Genomic DNA, 16,079 nt, shown 5'->3' on the forward strand with positions numbered 1-16,079 from the left:
TGATAAAAACAGTGAATAATTTTGACACATTTGAGATAATCGTCTTTACTTATGACCTCCTGCAGGCATGCCTTGAGATTGGACAATATTTGTGCATGGTTCACTTGAACCACCCTATGTTTTAAAAATAAAAATTGGTATTACATGACATTTTGATTTGAATTTCATTTGGTTATTGCACAACTGGTTGATATGCATCCGTTCTTTTTATAAATAAAGTGCACACTTTTCAAATGAAATTTCTGAAGTGTGGAGCTATGCAGAACTGAATTTCTTGAGTAGTTTATGAAGTGCATTCATTGTACACTTAATAGGCAGATCCCAAAGACTGCCAATTCTTTATTTGCAAGTAAATTTTCTATTCAGTTATAACATAACTTATATAAAGTGACTGTATGAGATTTGAATTTCCTAGGTGGACAAAAATATGCCTCAGAATGGGCATAAAATGTTCTAAATGTGGTGGATACTGAATAGTCTTTTGAAAGCGAATACAAACTAAATGCAAGTCGGGAGTTATTTTATAAACCTGAGACATAATGATCATAGGTGAGTTTTCGAGTCACTTTTTATTTTAGCCCTCTGTTTTAATGAATCAAGGGCTTGCAAAATTAAATTACCTTTCTCGTGGAAACACTTGAAACTCTTATTTCTGCATAAAGGTGATTTAAGAAAAAAGGCTGGGGTTATCATTGGAGCTAGTCACCAGGGTATGGTTTGGGGATTGTGGTTCTGTCGGTGGCCTGCCAAGTGGCACGTGCCAGCCACGAGGAGAGCAGGACGAGGAGGAGAGGGGGTCCGCGAGCCTGCTCGGTGATGCTGCGGCTGGTCCCCAGCACGTGCCGCAGCTTGCGCCGGAAAGCCACTTCCATGTAAGCTGCAGCAAGTCATGTACCTTCACTGGGCTCTAAAAAAAATTTCCACCTGCTTTTAAAACAAATGGACAGTGGTGGAAACCAGCAGGCTGGTTATCAGCTGGCGCCTGAGGTCTGAGCCCCCACATCAGTGACTGGGCTGTCAGTGCCGGCAGCCTTTCTCCTGCCTTCGGCAGCTCTTGCAGGATTAAGCAATTAAGAGCATTAGCCTCAGAGATTACCCACCAGCACAAGGTGCTGCAATTTCTTCCTGCATGATTAGCAACGTTAGAGCAGATTAAAAAGCAACCACGTGAAGCTTTCCTGAGCCACTCTTTCCCGGTGTCGTTAATCAGATTTCATGATCTCATTTTCCTGGCATCGCTGTGTCAAGCCCAGTCCGGTGGCACTGGTTTGTGCTGGCTGCCCTGCTGCGGAGCCACGGAAGGTGGCATGGGCAGTGCGGGTGGCCGGGTACCAAGTGCCATTGAACTGTTTCAAAATACAGCTTTTCACGACAGTTTTACCAAAGGGATGAGGGACACAGAGTGGTGGGTTTGCTTGTACACGTTAGTAAGAAAATCACCCCATGGTGCTGGGGACATTTTACAGGGGCACGTGTGACAGGGCACGGGGGTGGCTTTGAGCGCAGAGAGGGCAGATGCAGGTCAGAGATCAGGAAGAACCTCTCCCCGTGAGGGCGGCGAGGCGGTGGGCCAGGCTGCCCAGAGCAGCTGTGGGTGCCCCATCCCTGGCAGTGCTCCAGGCCAGGCTGGATGGGGCTGGGAGCAGCCTGGGCTGGGGGGGGTCCCTGCCCAGGGCAGGGGTGGGAACTGGGTGGGCTTTAAGGTCCCTCCCAACACAAACTGTCCTGTGAGTCTGTGAGGAAGAGCAGGAGGAGCTTGTCCTCCTGTGCTAACAGGTATATGAGGTGGGTTAAGAAAAAGGCATTCCACGCACATACAGCTGAACGCTCACACCGTCATGGAGACTGTGACGTGTGAGAGCATTGGAGGGGACTGTGGCTTCTCCTGTTCTCCCCTCATACGAAGCTGAAGTTGGTTGATTGCTTTTATACTCAGCTGTTTCCCTGAATAGATGTGTATTCTAAAAATATGTTTTGGAGAGTGATGCTCTGATACTTACTCTGCTGCTCCTTATCGCTTCTTGCTCTGATGGCTTTTGTTGCGATCGCCTAAGCCGAGCATCGCTGGAAGGACCTCATCACATCATGTAGTGTGTCGCAGGCGCCGTGCTCATAACCTGCCTGCTTCCCAGCTGCATTGTGCACAAATGATGTAAAAATGGTTTGTTTAAGCAGAAATGTTCACTAAAGTGTTTTTGTTCCTCTCTGAGGATGGGTAGATTCTGAGGGGAACGTTTTATTTATAAACTTTTTAAAAGCATGTAATTAGTCAGGAAGCTGTCCAGCAGCCTCTGCTCTGAACGTCAAATGCTGTTCATACTCTGTTTTTCTTTCTTGGAGTAGAGTCAGCCCTGCTGGAAGAAAAGAAAAGTGCATATCTTGGGCAAGCCATTAGTTTTGCATTGTTTAGAAGAAAAAGCGCATTGTATTTGTTAAACAAAGCAACCCAGGGCACTGAATTAATTTTTCCTTGAATGCTGTTCATACTTACACTTAACATGTAATTTAAAATCTCATTATACTCTTTGTAATCATTTTCATTTTCTTTTGGGAGTGTGACGTATTTACAAATTGCAAGTTAAAATATATTCATATAGTTGAATGCACGGGTAATGTACTTTCTCCTACAGTGGTGTATTTTTTTTTCTGCACAAATATGACATCTGCAGGCATTTTTTTCAAGGAATGTTTCATCTCTTCCTTTCTTCAGATCAGGAACGTTGAAACCAACCAGTGTCTAGACAACATGGGCCGCAAGGAAAATGAAAAAGTGGGCATTTTCAACTGCCACGGCATGGGAGGAAATCAGGTAAAAGAAAAAAAAAAAAAAGAGAGAAAAAAGGTATTATTTGTACAATAATTGCTTTACGTCTGCTGCTGTGTAACCACAGGCACAACAGCTATCAGGAAAAACTGATTAGAATTCACCCAGAGCTGTGTGGAGCTGCAGCTTCCCCCATCAGCGTTTCTTCCCTGCTGCAGAAGTGGGGGTTGGTTTGTGTTGGGGGCGTTGGGGACGGCGAGGGTGCCCTGCCTGGGTACCCCCTGAGTTCCGCGTGATAGGAATGGGACCCCCTCCGTATACCCCATTAATGCGGCTCACCTGTAGGCGTGTTGGTTCTCTATAAAAAAACAAGAGCAGCAGTTAGCAAATGTATTAATGGAAGTTCCAGAACGTTTGAGATTTTGAGCTTAGGAATTTTAGGAGTAGTCAGCCGTTTTCTTGAGTGACAACTGCAATTTTTGGGAATATACTGTAGGTCCAGTGAAGTATCCCAGTAAATCTATTGAATATATTCCTGCTGTTTAGAGTGCAGAGAAATGCACTTAAAGTTTCAGGTACTAACATTAGAAAATTTTATGGTGGATTTTAATTTATTTTTTGGTGTTGAGGGAAAAATCTTTTTTTTTAGTTGAAATGGGTAAGAATCTGCATGGCTTGTGGCTGAGTTCACCTGTCTAAAACCTGAAAAATACATGTGCGGAATATTCATGCAAGTTGAGTTTTTTCCATTAGTGGAAATTCAAACAACGGGGGCGCAGGGGTGTTTCACTTGTGCCTTGGCTATGTTTGAAAAGGAGTGAAAAGGCAAACGACAGTCATTTAGCTCGTTGTACCACTGATGGATGACTGTACCTGCTCTCTGTACAAATACCCGTGAACTTTGCATATTCTAATGCCTCAGATTCAAATTAGCAGAGCTGATTCATTTGGGTTTAGTCGGGTTTTGCAATGTAAACCTGTAACAAGGCCTTTTCCCCTGGGGGGCTGTCAGGTGGGGCTGCAGGACGGGGGGTGACATGCGGAGCGGTGCCAGCCTGGTACAGCCGTGCTGTCCTGGCACGGCCCCTGCCTGCGCCTGTCCCACGCGCGGTGGGAACAGGTGGGATGCTCCTGCTGTTTCCCCATCACTGATTTGACCTGGAAGTTCATCAGAACTTGCTGCAAACCCCTGTTTTTACTTGTACCTTTCTGAACATGGTTTAGCCCTGATTCTCTACTTTTTTGGGTTTGCTTTACTTTTGGAAAACATTTCTCCTCTTCTTCCCTCTAATTCTGATGGCTTTCTCAAATTAAAGAACCCAGGTCCCTTTGTTCAGCTTCTAACAGAGGGCTGCTCCTGCCTTCACCCCCTGTGATTAAAATCCCTAGAGACCCCTCAGCAGGACTGTAAGTCTGTGCTGGTGTCCCACCCCAGGAAGGTCTTTTGACCATGTCCCTACTGGGTAACGCTTGATGAGGGCGACTTTTCTGAGTGCCGCATCTGCTAAAAAACAGATGAGAAGATGCAGGACCTTAGAGCAAATTCCCGTATTTCTTTCAGAGGTAAGGTTGTCCGTCATATTTATCCCAAACTTCATTATCTTTCTAAATGACTTAGGAGATGGAAGTGTTAGGATCTTGATAAGACTGCTTATGATCAAGTTTGAATATTTTCTTGTGTTTCCCTGTCTTTCTGCACGCGGTGGGAAGACCCCTCTCATTTTGTTCAGAGAGGAAGAAAATCTGAACCGACTGTCACATCTCCAAACCCTCAGTTCCTCTGAAGTACCAGCTGTGAGGTTAGGAGGACTGTAAGGCTCTGAGATAAAGACGGGTGGGTTGTGAATGTGTGTATGGACCATATAGCCTATAGAAACCCTAATTACTAGTAGATACAGCCATTCATCCTCATCCTTCCTAAGCCAAAATATTTCATAGCGAAAGACATTTTGGCTCCAGTCCCCTTTATACCTCTCACATCAGCCAGATAAATCTGTTGCGTGCACCTGCAAGATGAAGAGACTCTCTGCTCCCCTGCCTTTGCATGAACAAAGAGCAGTATGTCATCGGGTGGGGGTCTCGCTAGGCGCACCCGACCTACACGCAGAGCATCATTCATCCTGTAGTGCTCATACACAGCTCCCGTTAAAAGTTACCTTTATTAAATTCTGTCCTAATGAAAAATTAGAACTGAGTTAAGACGTGTAAATGCTGGGGGCGTGGTGGAGGGGGCTTGTATGGTTACAGAAATAGCTGAGGAACAAAACTACTTCAGAATGAAAATTAGGCAAGAATAATACCTAGCTCATTAGAGCTGAGCAAGATGCATGGGCGCGATCCAGCTTGAGGCAGGGGCAAATATCTCACAGCTACCAAAGTGTTTTACAGGACTTAATGAGATTCTAAAAATATGAATTTCTTTAACAAATTAAGAAAAATGAGATATGTTAACTGAGGCCCTTCGTGTGCGAATTGTTTCTGGAGCATAAAACCGGAGGATTCGTTGTTGTGTTGGCATGGGTATTTCAGCTTATCCCATCTCAGCTAGGATCTGGTGATGATTAATAATCTTTAAAATAAATACTATGGCTCTCCTAATGCAGTTAAAAGCAATTTCAAAACTTTTTTTTCTTTGCTCTGTATGGAGTGAAAATAATGCAAAGCCTATCCTCAAATCGGCTGTGGTGGGGATCTGGCTCTGGGGGCTAGAATACAGGTTTGTGTGTATAGCTCCTGGGCTGGGGGCAGTGGGTTATCGTACTTCAGGGGCGATGGTTTTCAGGAGGGTACCCGAGGTTGACTCCTGATTAAAGGAAGCGCTGGCCACCTGTGAATCGTGGAAAAACTATTCTGCTTCCCAGCCTCAGGCAGAGGGGGATGGCCCATCAGCCTCACACCTGTTTTTTTCCCTGCCACAGCTGACTTCTGGGTTTGTGTCTTTTAGAGGAAATTTGTTCCTTTTGGTGGCCTGATGGAGGGTGAAACAGTTGTCTGGTTTTCCTGCCTACAGTCATCCTGGTGGGCACAGTGTTTTGGCTTTTGTTGTGTTACCATGGGAATGTCATCTGTTACTGTGGTTCTCGGGAGCCTCGGGGCTCTGTTCATAACAATAAGCAAATCATACAATCCCACACAGGCGGGAGGGGGATATTATTAGGGAGCAGGGCTGGGGGGTGATGCAGGTTCGGAATTGCACGGCAGGTGCATGAGCGTGGGCTGGCAGCCCCTCTCCTGAAGAGATAATGAAACAACAACATTGCAGTCTCTTATTTTTTTCTGTTTAACGCTGAGGCTTCATTTGTGTATAGCAATGAACCTGCTTTTTGTCAGAAAAAGAATAAAAATCGCTGGGGATGTGATTAAGCACATCTTCATTGTGGCTGCACAGTCACAAACCCCCGAGAAGGGTCCTGCGCTGCTGCGGCCCCGCAGTGCCCCCCGGGTGGGTGGTCTGTGCCTGATCACAGGCTGCCATCTGCTTCGCAGCTCAGTCTCATCGTGCCCAAGAGAGCGGCCGTGGAAGGTCCAGAGTGGTGGGAGCGCTTTGTGAGCAGCTTGCAGGGCATGCTCCCTGCATCCCAGGGCGAGGAGACTGGCTGCTGCGGAGCTGACTGTAAGCCTAATGGAAGCGATAGCTGAAAGGGGATGCTTTTCCTTTGGAGATGTTTCCTCGAGATAAATATTGTGGTGGTTTTTCTATAGTGAGAAGGATAGAATCATTTAGGTTGGGAAGGACCTTAGATGTGACCAAGCCCAAGCGCTACCCCAGCACTGCCCAGCCCACCACTGACCTGTGTCCCCAAGCGCTGCATCTGCATGTTTTTTGAACACTTCCAGGATGGTGATTCCACCACCGTCAGAGCAAAGTGTAAGCAGTAGTGCGGCTGGGATCGTGTGGCCATTGCTCAGCATCCCGCCACACCGCAGGCCTGCAGCTCCTGCAGCTCCTGCAGCCCCGGCAGAGGGGATGGTCTGGGGGATTTCTCACTGGTTTACAGCCTGCACCAGCTCCCTGAGCGCAGAGGGCTGAGCTGGCAAATGGAAGATGCTTCATGCAAACCCTTTCCCAGGCGTCTCAGGGCTCCTGTCCTCGATTGCTGGCTGCCGAGGCTGACAGTGTCTTGTGTGCATGGCAGCTCTGCGTGGGAGCAGGCTTTTTCGGAAAGGACATTGTGGTTCCTGCAGGATGGAGCGTGTTTTGTCAGGATTCATTTTGAGTCAATGAGGAATTGCAACAGCCAGGATTTTGCTTGGTATGAACTTACCTGGGGCGGCTGTTGCAGGGTGAGATCAGAATGAACATAATGTTTTATATGTTTTGGTAAATGTGCAAGGGGAACATGACTCCCTTCTGGCAATGTTTTATACAGAAAGTTCAGGCTGGGTACTCGCTGGCAGTTCAAAGAAAAAAACAACACACACAATAAGGGTTGTTAGGGGGTTGTTTTTTCCCCAGTTAGCTCTAAGTAATAGGTCTTTCAGAAACTGTTCTGTTTCACAGTTTCCATTTTTTCCCCATTCACAGTAAATGTGTATATTTTCAAACGCCTTTTAAACATGAGCACTTTCTCTGTAGTGGTACATAGAAAAAATAATTTATGATCTCTCACTCTTGTAAGAATTTATTGGTGTGGTGTGATAATTTGCTTACTACTGGGAATGGATAGAAATGTGTGAGCTCTCTGACTCCTGAGATGTTTCTGTAATGGAAGGCCACCATTCTCAGGAGGTTATAAAGAGTAATTTTTCCTCTGTTACTATTGTTGCCAGGTCAGAAGGAGGGAGAGGTATGTGATAGATACCCTGATGGCAAGCAGGGTGGATGTGCTGTTGACACCAGCACAGCCACCCGATGGCAGCTTGCACTTCGGCTGCGGACGACTAATGCAGGAGTCACCTTTTACATTTTCACTTAGCTAATTTATCAACCGCAGCTGTTCAGTAAGTCATCGGAAAGCAATTTATGCACAAGATCGGATGGAACAAAAGCTGCAGTTTAGTGGCAATTAGACTTTTATTCATGCAACAGATACAAGTGCTGCACGTGAAGGGGAATTGAGCAGCACTTGTGCAGCTGACCTCACACCAGAGACTCCTTGGAGACCTCACTGGGTAAGGGAACACCACACTCATTACAGACTATGAGTTTAGTGCTTTGATTTTATCAATTGTAATATCTTAGGTAAATACTAGATTTCATAAGGTGTTATCAGAAAGTAACTTAGCCCTTCTGTGTTCTTTCTGCCTTTTTCACCTTTCCCAGTCTCCTGTTTTCCCTAACTTGGCTTTCTTTGCAGCTTTTAGTCTTCTAAACAGACCCATTATGAACAAAACTAGTTATTGCTTATATTTTGTTAGTCCATTTTGCTGATGGATGATTCCCCTTGCAGACTTTACATCATTCTTATGGATTGAGGTGATAAACCTTTGGGGCAGGAACTGTCTAATACTCTGGATTAGCTCAGGATGCTGCACAATGAAGCCCTTGGTGATCTTCAGCACCGTTATAATAACTGTGATTAATAGGGAACAAAGGAGCCATGTCTGCATGTTAAATAACAGTATCTTTTATTTAGTACAATCAGAATGAGAATAATGCCTTCTTTTTAGAGTCTGCGGGAAAACTGAATTGATGCTTCCTTAAATTGGCAGAAATAGTCGCAAGGGAACGCAGGAGGACGAGCATTAGATGTGTAACATTGCAGTAATGAAGCCTGGGTAGATAAAACGCAGAATGTGAGTGTTTGCTGTACCTACTAAGAGGTGTGAATCTGGCGCAGCGTAATGAACACCCTCAGATCCTGGAAGCATCGACGGCTTTTTGTTGCCGATGTGCTGGTAGCCATCCTTTATAAAGTGACAGCTAGCTGGAAAAAACCACAAAAAAATTAACAAAAAAATCCCCAAGAGCACCAACTCGAAACAGACACACACAAAAAACCACCCAACTACAATCTCCCCACTGCTGTGGAGCCAAAAATAGGGTTTTCTTTCAGTCTCTGTGCAAAATGCTGAATGCACCTGAAATCCCTATAGGGTCTCAGTGGTTTAGAAAAGGACAAAGGATTCTATGGTGGAGGACAAAGGTTTGAATATGGGGAAGGTGTGCTTGCCGTCAGCACAAGGGGGTGATGCCAGTGTTTCCCAGTGCCGTTTTGATAAAACTGAGCTCCTTAGCAACCGTTGGAAACCTTGCTAAACCAAAGTTTTTCCCGCAGATCCCACTGTTGCGACCATACATGTTCCCAGTAGATGCTGCCAACCAGTTTTGTTTTCTTCTATTTTATTTCTGTTACGTTGATCATTTAGTATAGCTCCAACTATTGACTTCAGTCTGTGCTAGCTGGTGGTAATTACAGTGTTTCTCTGGATTGCTCTGCATGACAGTGTATCTCTCCTTGGGGCTGAGCACCAGGATAAATGAATTCTTGGCACTGGTGGTTAAAGGTTGAGGCAACAACAGAACAATTTTTACATGAACCTTCCAAAACATGGAAGTCAGCTCTGGCTTGGCGGTGCCTGTGCTGTTCACTGCAGACTCTGGGATGGGAGGAGTGGCTTTTGGGGCATTAAAGATCTTGGCATAACCTCTTTTTTTTAGAAATACATCTGGTCCCTACTTCTAGAGTGGCCGCAGGGAAGCCTATGAGGTGTTCAGGGGCTCTGAGCCGGGCACATCTTCAGGTCATCCCATAAACCAAGGGCTGACCCTTGATCAGGTTGAATATCCCTCTGGTGGGACGCACCATCTTGGTGTGTTTAGTTGGTTTTAGTATATGTATCTTCCTTCAGGGTGAAAATAAACTGTTGGAGTAGCACAAACTAAAACCAGTCCTGTAAATCATCTGGAACTAAAAAAGGGTTGGATGTGCCAAATCCCAAAGGCTCTGGACAAAGGGCTGGGTCTCTGGAGGGCTGTTGCTACAGAACTTGCTGCTTTCTGCCCACGTCAGCCTAATGAGCACCCAGTTCCCAGCAGTGGCCAGATACTTCAGAAGCTTCTGGGGAGGTGAGGGAAGCATGCATGCATGTCTTTGCATATGATTAGATTGTGTACTACACAAGTAGGAATGAAAACCATTTTTTTTTTTTTTTTCATTTCCTGAAGAGCTGTTCTTTGTGTGGTGGAGTGTTGGAAATGGGTATTTTTTCCTTCGAAGAGTCAGTGCAGTTGTTCTCCGATATGGGATGGAGTTGCTTGTTGAACACCCAAGCTGCCAAAAAGTCCTCTTTGATGGAGATCCTGAGGTGTGAGGTGCCTTTTCCACATGGCTGTTTGGGATTTGTTCAGGTGCTAAAATGCTGAAGTGGTTGGCTGGCCTTGGTAAAGACAGGATTTCAGTGAAGAGGCAAAATATCCAAGTCCTTGCCCCTAAAAGTGATTTAACTGGCTATTTTATGGGGAGTCCTGGATCTTTTTTTGGGTGGTAGGGGAATCGGCTTCAATTCCCCTGCTTTGCCTAAGGTGACTTTCAACATCTAATGTGTAAACAATTTCAGGAGGAGAGAAAAAGTGCTTTCCTTGCAGCTTTTGTGAGAATATTTAAATCATTTATAAAAGGTGAATTCAAACTTTACCTTTGACAGTGGTTGACAGAATAAATTAGATTTTTCTGTGCTTAGTTATGTCCAGTTTTTTACTGTCTTTATTGGTTGGCACACTTCTTCCTCAATTGTATAGCTACATCATCAAAATTTAGTTCCACATAATTAAGTATAAATTAAGGGTTTATGAACAATATTCTTAGTATTAGACTTCTTATGAGTTGACAAAATACTGTTTTCCAAAGAAAAGGACAACCAAATAATGGGAAAGGAAAATTCTGGCTATGGGCTATTGCAGTCCATATGTATATGTATATATACACACACACATATATAAATATATATGGATTCGTATTTGTGTGTGTGTGTGTGTATATGTATATATAAATAGCTACAGATTTGTATTGACCACTCGACTGGTTTCCCGTTAACAATGTTGCTTGAAATTTTATTGGTGTTGAAGAAACTGCTTCGTTTCTCAGACTTTGATCAGGAGGAATACTTCATTAGGTCCTTTTAACATGAAAGAAGTAATGAAATTGTCAGTGATACATGAGGCGTCTCTCTCCAGTTCAGTCGGATGATGCCTGAATCCCAAGCATCAGCTTAATGGAGCTTTGGCTTCACAGGGCTTTACTGCTGCCTCAAAACTTGCTGTATGGAAATATACTAATGAAGGATGTTATAAAAAAATAAATACAAAATACATTAACTCCTGTAAAAACCTCTACCATGCATAGGCAATAAATCTGTCTGTGTCAGGACTGCAGGTGTTATGAAAGGCAAGGTGTCTTTCTGTTCCTGTTTAGTGTTAATCGGCTCCACAAAAAGCAGGAGGCTGGAAGTACCTTTGTGTTTCTATAGATCAGTGCTGTGTCACTTGTGAGAATATTTTGTAATTTTGTCATTCTGGAGACTTTAGCAGTGTCTTCTTTAGTAGTGTCTGCTTCAGCTGCATTAGGGACTTATTTTAACCTCTTTTGGAAAACTGATTTGGATGATGGAACCATGTGAACAGCCACAGCTCTTGGATAGCGGCTCTTGCCTGGGAACCTTTGTCCCGGTGATGGAGCATCCCCCTCGCCTGCCGGGCAGGACCACTCTCCGGGGCTGGCCATGGCGGGTGCCACCAGCCCAAGGGGACAGCTGCAGCAGAAGAGCGAGGGAAAGCAATGTGTGCTCACAGCCAGAGCCCCGGCCGTGCCTGGGCTGCCCCCCCAGCAGGGCCGGCAGGGCGAGGGAGGGGGCTCTGCCCCTCTGCCCCGCTCTGCTGAGACCCCCCCGCAGCGCTGCCTCCAGCTCTGGGACCCGGCATAAGGGGGGCACGGAGCTGTGGGAGCGAGCCCAGCGGGGGCCACGGAGATGGGCAGGGGCTGGAGCCCCTCTCCTGGGAAGCCGGGCTGGGAGAGCTGGGGCTGTTCAGCCTGGAGAAGAGCAGGCTCCGGGGGGGCCTTAGAGCAGCTCCCAGCGCCTGAAGGGGCCGGCAGGAAAGCTGGGGGGGGGCTTCTTACAGGGGCACGTGTGACAGGGCACGGGGGTGGCTTTGAGCGCAGAGAGGGCAGATGCAGGTCAGAGATCAGGAAGAACCTCTCCCCGTGAGGGCGGCGAGGCGGTGGGCCAGGCTGCCCAGAGCAGCTGTGGGTGCCCCATCCCTGGCAGTGCTCCAGGCCAGGCTGGATGGGGCTGGGAGCAGCCTGGGCTGGGGGGGTCCCTGCCCGGGGCAGGGCTGGGAACTGGGTGGGCTTTAAGGTCCCTTCCAGCCCAAACCGTCCTGTGAGTCTGTGAACACTGGAAAGAACTGTACTTTCACCCCTCAGCAGCCCGTGTGCTGGTAGCTCAGTTGCAGCCCAGGACAGATGCGGTAGGTGTGTGCTCCTGGCTCTGCGGGCAGTGGGGAATAAATCGTGTCTCCCAATGTGCTGGTGGGCCCCCAGAGCAGCTCCTGCAATGTCTGTTCATTGTGGTCCACAGGCTTGGCAGCCAGCCCGATGCTCGGAGCAGGCGTGTTGGCCCATGCCCCCCCGAGGAGCTGGGCTGACCTCCATCATGTCCCCAGGTGTGGGGTGACAGCAGCAGAAGACCAGACTCTGCGTGGAAAGTTCCTTCCTGTCTTGCACTGGAATGTGTGGCGTGAAATATACTATTTAATTAGCTATAAAATGCAACATGCTCCTCACCCTCTATTTTTATATGACATTAATATAATTATATCTATAATTAATATGGATTGTAGCAAAATGCTAGCCTGATAATTTTACATAGTCTTAATTAGCATTCATTTTTCTTTCTTCAGAAGGCATGTTTTTCAAACCCATCTTCTGTAATTGTCAATTCAGACATCACTTACTCTTTCAAAAGATATAATGGAACAGTGTGTTGCAATTATCAAAGATGGGAGGAAAAAGAAATATGCAAATGGAAATAAATTTCAAAATATAAGTATTTGATTTCCATAAAACACAGAAGAAAACATCTCTCTGAGGCTAAAACACGTCTCTGGGGCCAGAAAAAAATGCCTGATGCAAATATGTTTAGTGTAAAAAAAAAAAAATTAGTTAAAAATCAAAGTTGGAAGTTGCTTCAGAATTAACAGTAATGGGTAAATCTCTTAATAATGAGCATAGTAAAAGATGAAATATCTGTACGATATAATCATAGAGTAATTCTTGAACCCAAACTGCTACTTTGAGTGAGAGATACTTCGTGCTGCAAATTATATCAGTGATTTACAGATTATTAGATTATTTGGCCACATTTCTTGTTATCTAGAACAAGATAGCAAGCAAGTCCAGTATTCTCCCAGTAAGATTTTTGGGGTGAAGGTGTTCAAAAGAAAAATCAAAGCCTCCCGAAGGTGTTGTCAGACATTAATTACGGTAGCTTGGTGGCCGAACATTATTATGGTACCTGGTTTTGAAGAGTGGTTTTAGCCCAGTGCCTGAACCGCACGATACCTTTCTCTTCCCCAACAAATAGATATACATATATATCTTTCTTGCAAATACGTATATATTTCTCTATATATTTATAGGTACCACAGCTTAATGTTATAGCACCAATAGTCTTTTGGACCAATTTTTTTAGTTTTTTTCTTGGGTTCTGTGCTTATTATTCCAAACCCAACTTCAAAACAATGTACTGGAGGGGGATTTTCGGAAGTAGGGATGAATGATGAAGAAGGCTGCTTTTGTTGTTACAGTGTTTTGTTTAGAGAAGAATTTTCAGATGTTGCTATAATTGAGAGCGAAGGTCATAAACAGTTGAATATTTGTTTCTAAAATCTTCATTTTTCATTTCAGTCCAGAACATAGACTGTTCTTGTACTTCTTTTTGAAGAAATCTCCTAACTGATCCTGATTTTTCTTTTTTTTTGTAACCTTATGCACATCGGTGAACTTAGCCTGATGAGCTCATATCAGCTCATCTGATCAAGAGGATGTACATCTGTCGGACCTCTACAAACCAAACCAGTAATCAGTCTGATCAAGTGTGGATCTTTTTCATCAGTGTTTCTGTTTTACTTGCCAGGGGCAAGGTGTAGGCAGACATCTTACTATAAAAAAAGTAACTGGAAACAACACAGATTCAGGATATGAACCAAAACTTGAGTAGGGCATATGTGACAGCTTGTATGAATTTAAGAATTTGAAAAAAATGCTTCTGCTGCCATGCATTTAACATACAGGAGTACTTGTGAATGCTTTAGTTCTCGCTGAGAGTTGCCAGAGATGGACACAGTTAGAGTTGCTGTTCAGAATGACGCCGGTGTCTCCTCCTTGGTCAGCCCTCAGCTGTGAATTCTGTAATATTTCCAGAATGTCATTAAGTGAGCTGTACCTAGACGGAGTTTCCAGCACCTTGGCTGAGGTTACAAGGTTTTTTTTAAAGGCTTTGGGGCTTGCTTTTGCACACAAGGAAACACAGAAAATGTCCATTTGAAAACAAAGTGGCATTTTTTGATGTGATGCAGACTCATTTCACCCCCGTCTCAGCAGAGCCTTGACAAGCTGGTGTTTCAGAGCCTCTTGCCACTGGAGAAAAGCCCAAGTATTTGCCTGTGGCCAGTGTGTTTTTCAGTGAAAGCAACGCTTTGAGACCCTCACATTTGATCTCGGTGATTTATCACTGGATGAATAAATGCAAAAGGCGGCTTGTGCTTTGCTGTAACTTTGGATCCCAGATTTTCACCCAGACAAGTGGGTTGTGATCAGTGAATATGAAATTTGGAAAATGGAAAGACGGCTGATCCTAGCAGCTCTTGCTCTGCCTCATGGCTTTGATTTGGAGCTGGCTGCTCCGCTGCCACGTTGGCATGCTGACTCCATTCTGTGATTGCTCTGAAAGATTTATCTGAACCTCCAACTTAAAAAAAAACAATCTTCCAGCAGCCGATGGGCTGGAGGAAAGGGATGCCATCCAGAGGGACCTTAACAGGTTTGAGAGGTGAGCCCGTGCAAACCTCGTGGAGTTCATCAAAGCCAAGTGCATGAGGTTTGCATGTGTGACAGGGCACAGGGGTGGCTTTGAGCACAGAGAGGGCAGATGCAGGTCAGAGATCAGGAAGAACCTCTCCCCGTGAGGGCGGCGAGGCGGTGGGCCAGGCTGCCCAGAGCAGCTGTGGGTGCCCCATCCCTGGCAGTGCTCCAGGCCAGGCTGGATGGGGCTGGGAGCAGCCTGGGCTGGGGGGGGGTCCCTGCCCGGGGCAGGGCTGGGAACTGGGTGGGCTTTAAGGTCCCTTCCAGCCCAAACTGTTCTGTGGTTCTGTGAAAATCCTTGCCTTTATTCCCTTGGCCGCTTTTTGCAGTATACAGGTTTTGAGAGTTACACGGGCAGAATTCCCTTTACTAGTGCACCACTACCAAGTGTCATGTTTCTGAGTGATGTGGTATCTCCCGCCTTCTGCTTAATTCACTGAAAAAAGTTTTCATTTACTGCTTGATTGATTTTTCTTCCTTGAGTACAATTTAATGTATCACTGGAAGTCTCAATGGACAGACGTTCCCTGGGGCACTGCGTTATTTCCGGTTCAGATCTCAGCTTCAGCTCTTTTAATTTTACTGTAGTCCTTTTACAAGAGCAATTGTTTTATGGGAACTCTGAAATCACCAAGTAATTGTGGTATATGTCCACATGCTATATTAATCCATGCTTTTATTATATTTCTCTGTTAATTTAAGCCTTGGCACCTGAGTGAATATTTTGCGTATTTTTGACAGCATTGTATCTCCATTGCAGGTGTACAGATTGAAACTCATCAAAACCTGAATGGGACATCATAATTCTATATTTTGTCATGGTCTTGACATTATTTTATTAACTGCAAACATTCCCCTAGTTCTGTTGCCACCATGGTGGCACTGCAGCCCCACGCCCCAGCAGCAGCCGCCCGTGTGATGTTTGTTTCGAGTGGGGTGGTAGATCACCATGGGCAGGCTGAGGCTCCGCTCCCTGGTCTCCTGCTGCTGATGAGAGGGGACCGGAGGGCAGAAATAATTCACTTTTTGCCAGGAAAAGAATTTTCTGCAAGGAAAGGATGACGCAATACAGAGCCGAGGCATTTCCAAAGGCCATTTCAGGAGCCTTTGTGCTGGGGCCAGCAACATGATGGAGGTTGTGAACAGTGGGTTAGGAGCAGAGGGATGCTTCTTGTGTGTCCAGGCCACGTAATTTAGTGTAAATGCTCACAGTTCTCTATCATCTTCCTTCCTTTCCTTCCCCTTCTCCTGTGGTTTCCACATTTTCCCCCCTCTCCAGGCAGTGGCCCTTGCTC

The 16,079-nt window shown here is 45.5% G+C and overlaps 1 protein-coding gene across 6 annotated transcripts in view; it reads left to right on the forward strand.

The window, feature by feature from the left end:
• GALNT13 (polypeptide N-acetylgalactosaminyltransferase 13) overlaps window positions 1-16,079 on the forward strand; it is a 158,454-nt gene that overhangs the window by 125,239 nt on the left and 17,136 nt on the right. For all 6 annotated transcript variants that reach the window (XR_008823691.1, XR_008823688.1, XR_008823689.1 and 3 more), the window contains exon 11: window positions 2,711-2,809. Coding sequence is in view for 2 of the 6 variants with exons in the window: in XM_056350279.1 (XP_056206254.1) it covers window positions 2,711-2,809 (99 nt within the window). In the remaining 4 variants the exon portion in view is untranslated. The remainder of the gene's footprint in view (window positions 1-2,710; window positions 2,810-16,079) is intronic.

The sequence above is a fragment of the Falco biarmicus genome, chromosome 8 (assembly GCF_023638135.1).
Source record: "Falco biarmicus isolate bFalBia1 chromosome 8, bFalBia1.pri, whole genome shotgun sequence".
Taxonomy (NCBI): domain Eukaryota; kingdom Metazoa; phylum Chordata; class Aves; order Falconiformes; family Falconidae; genus Falco; species Falco biarmicus.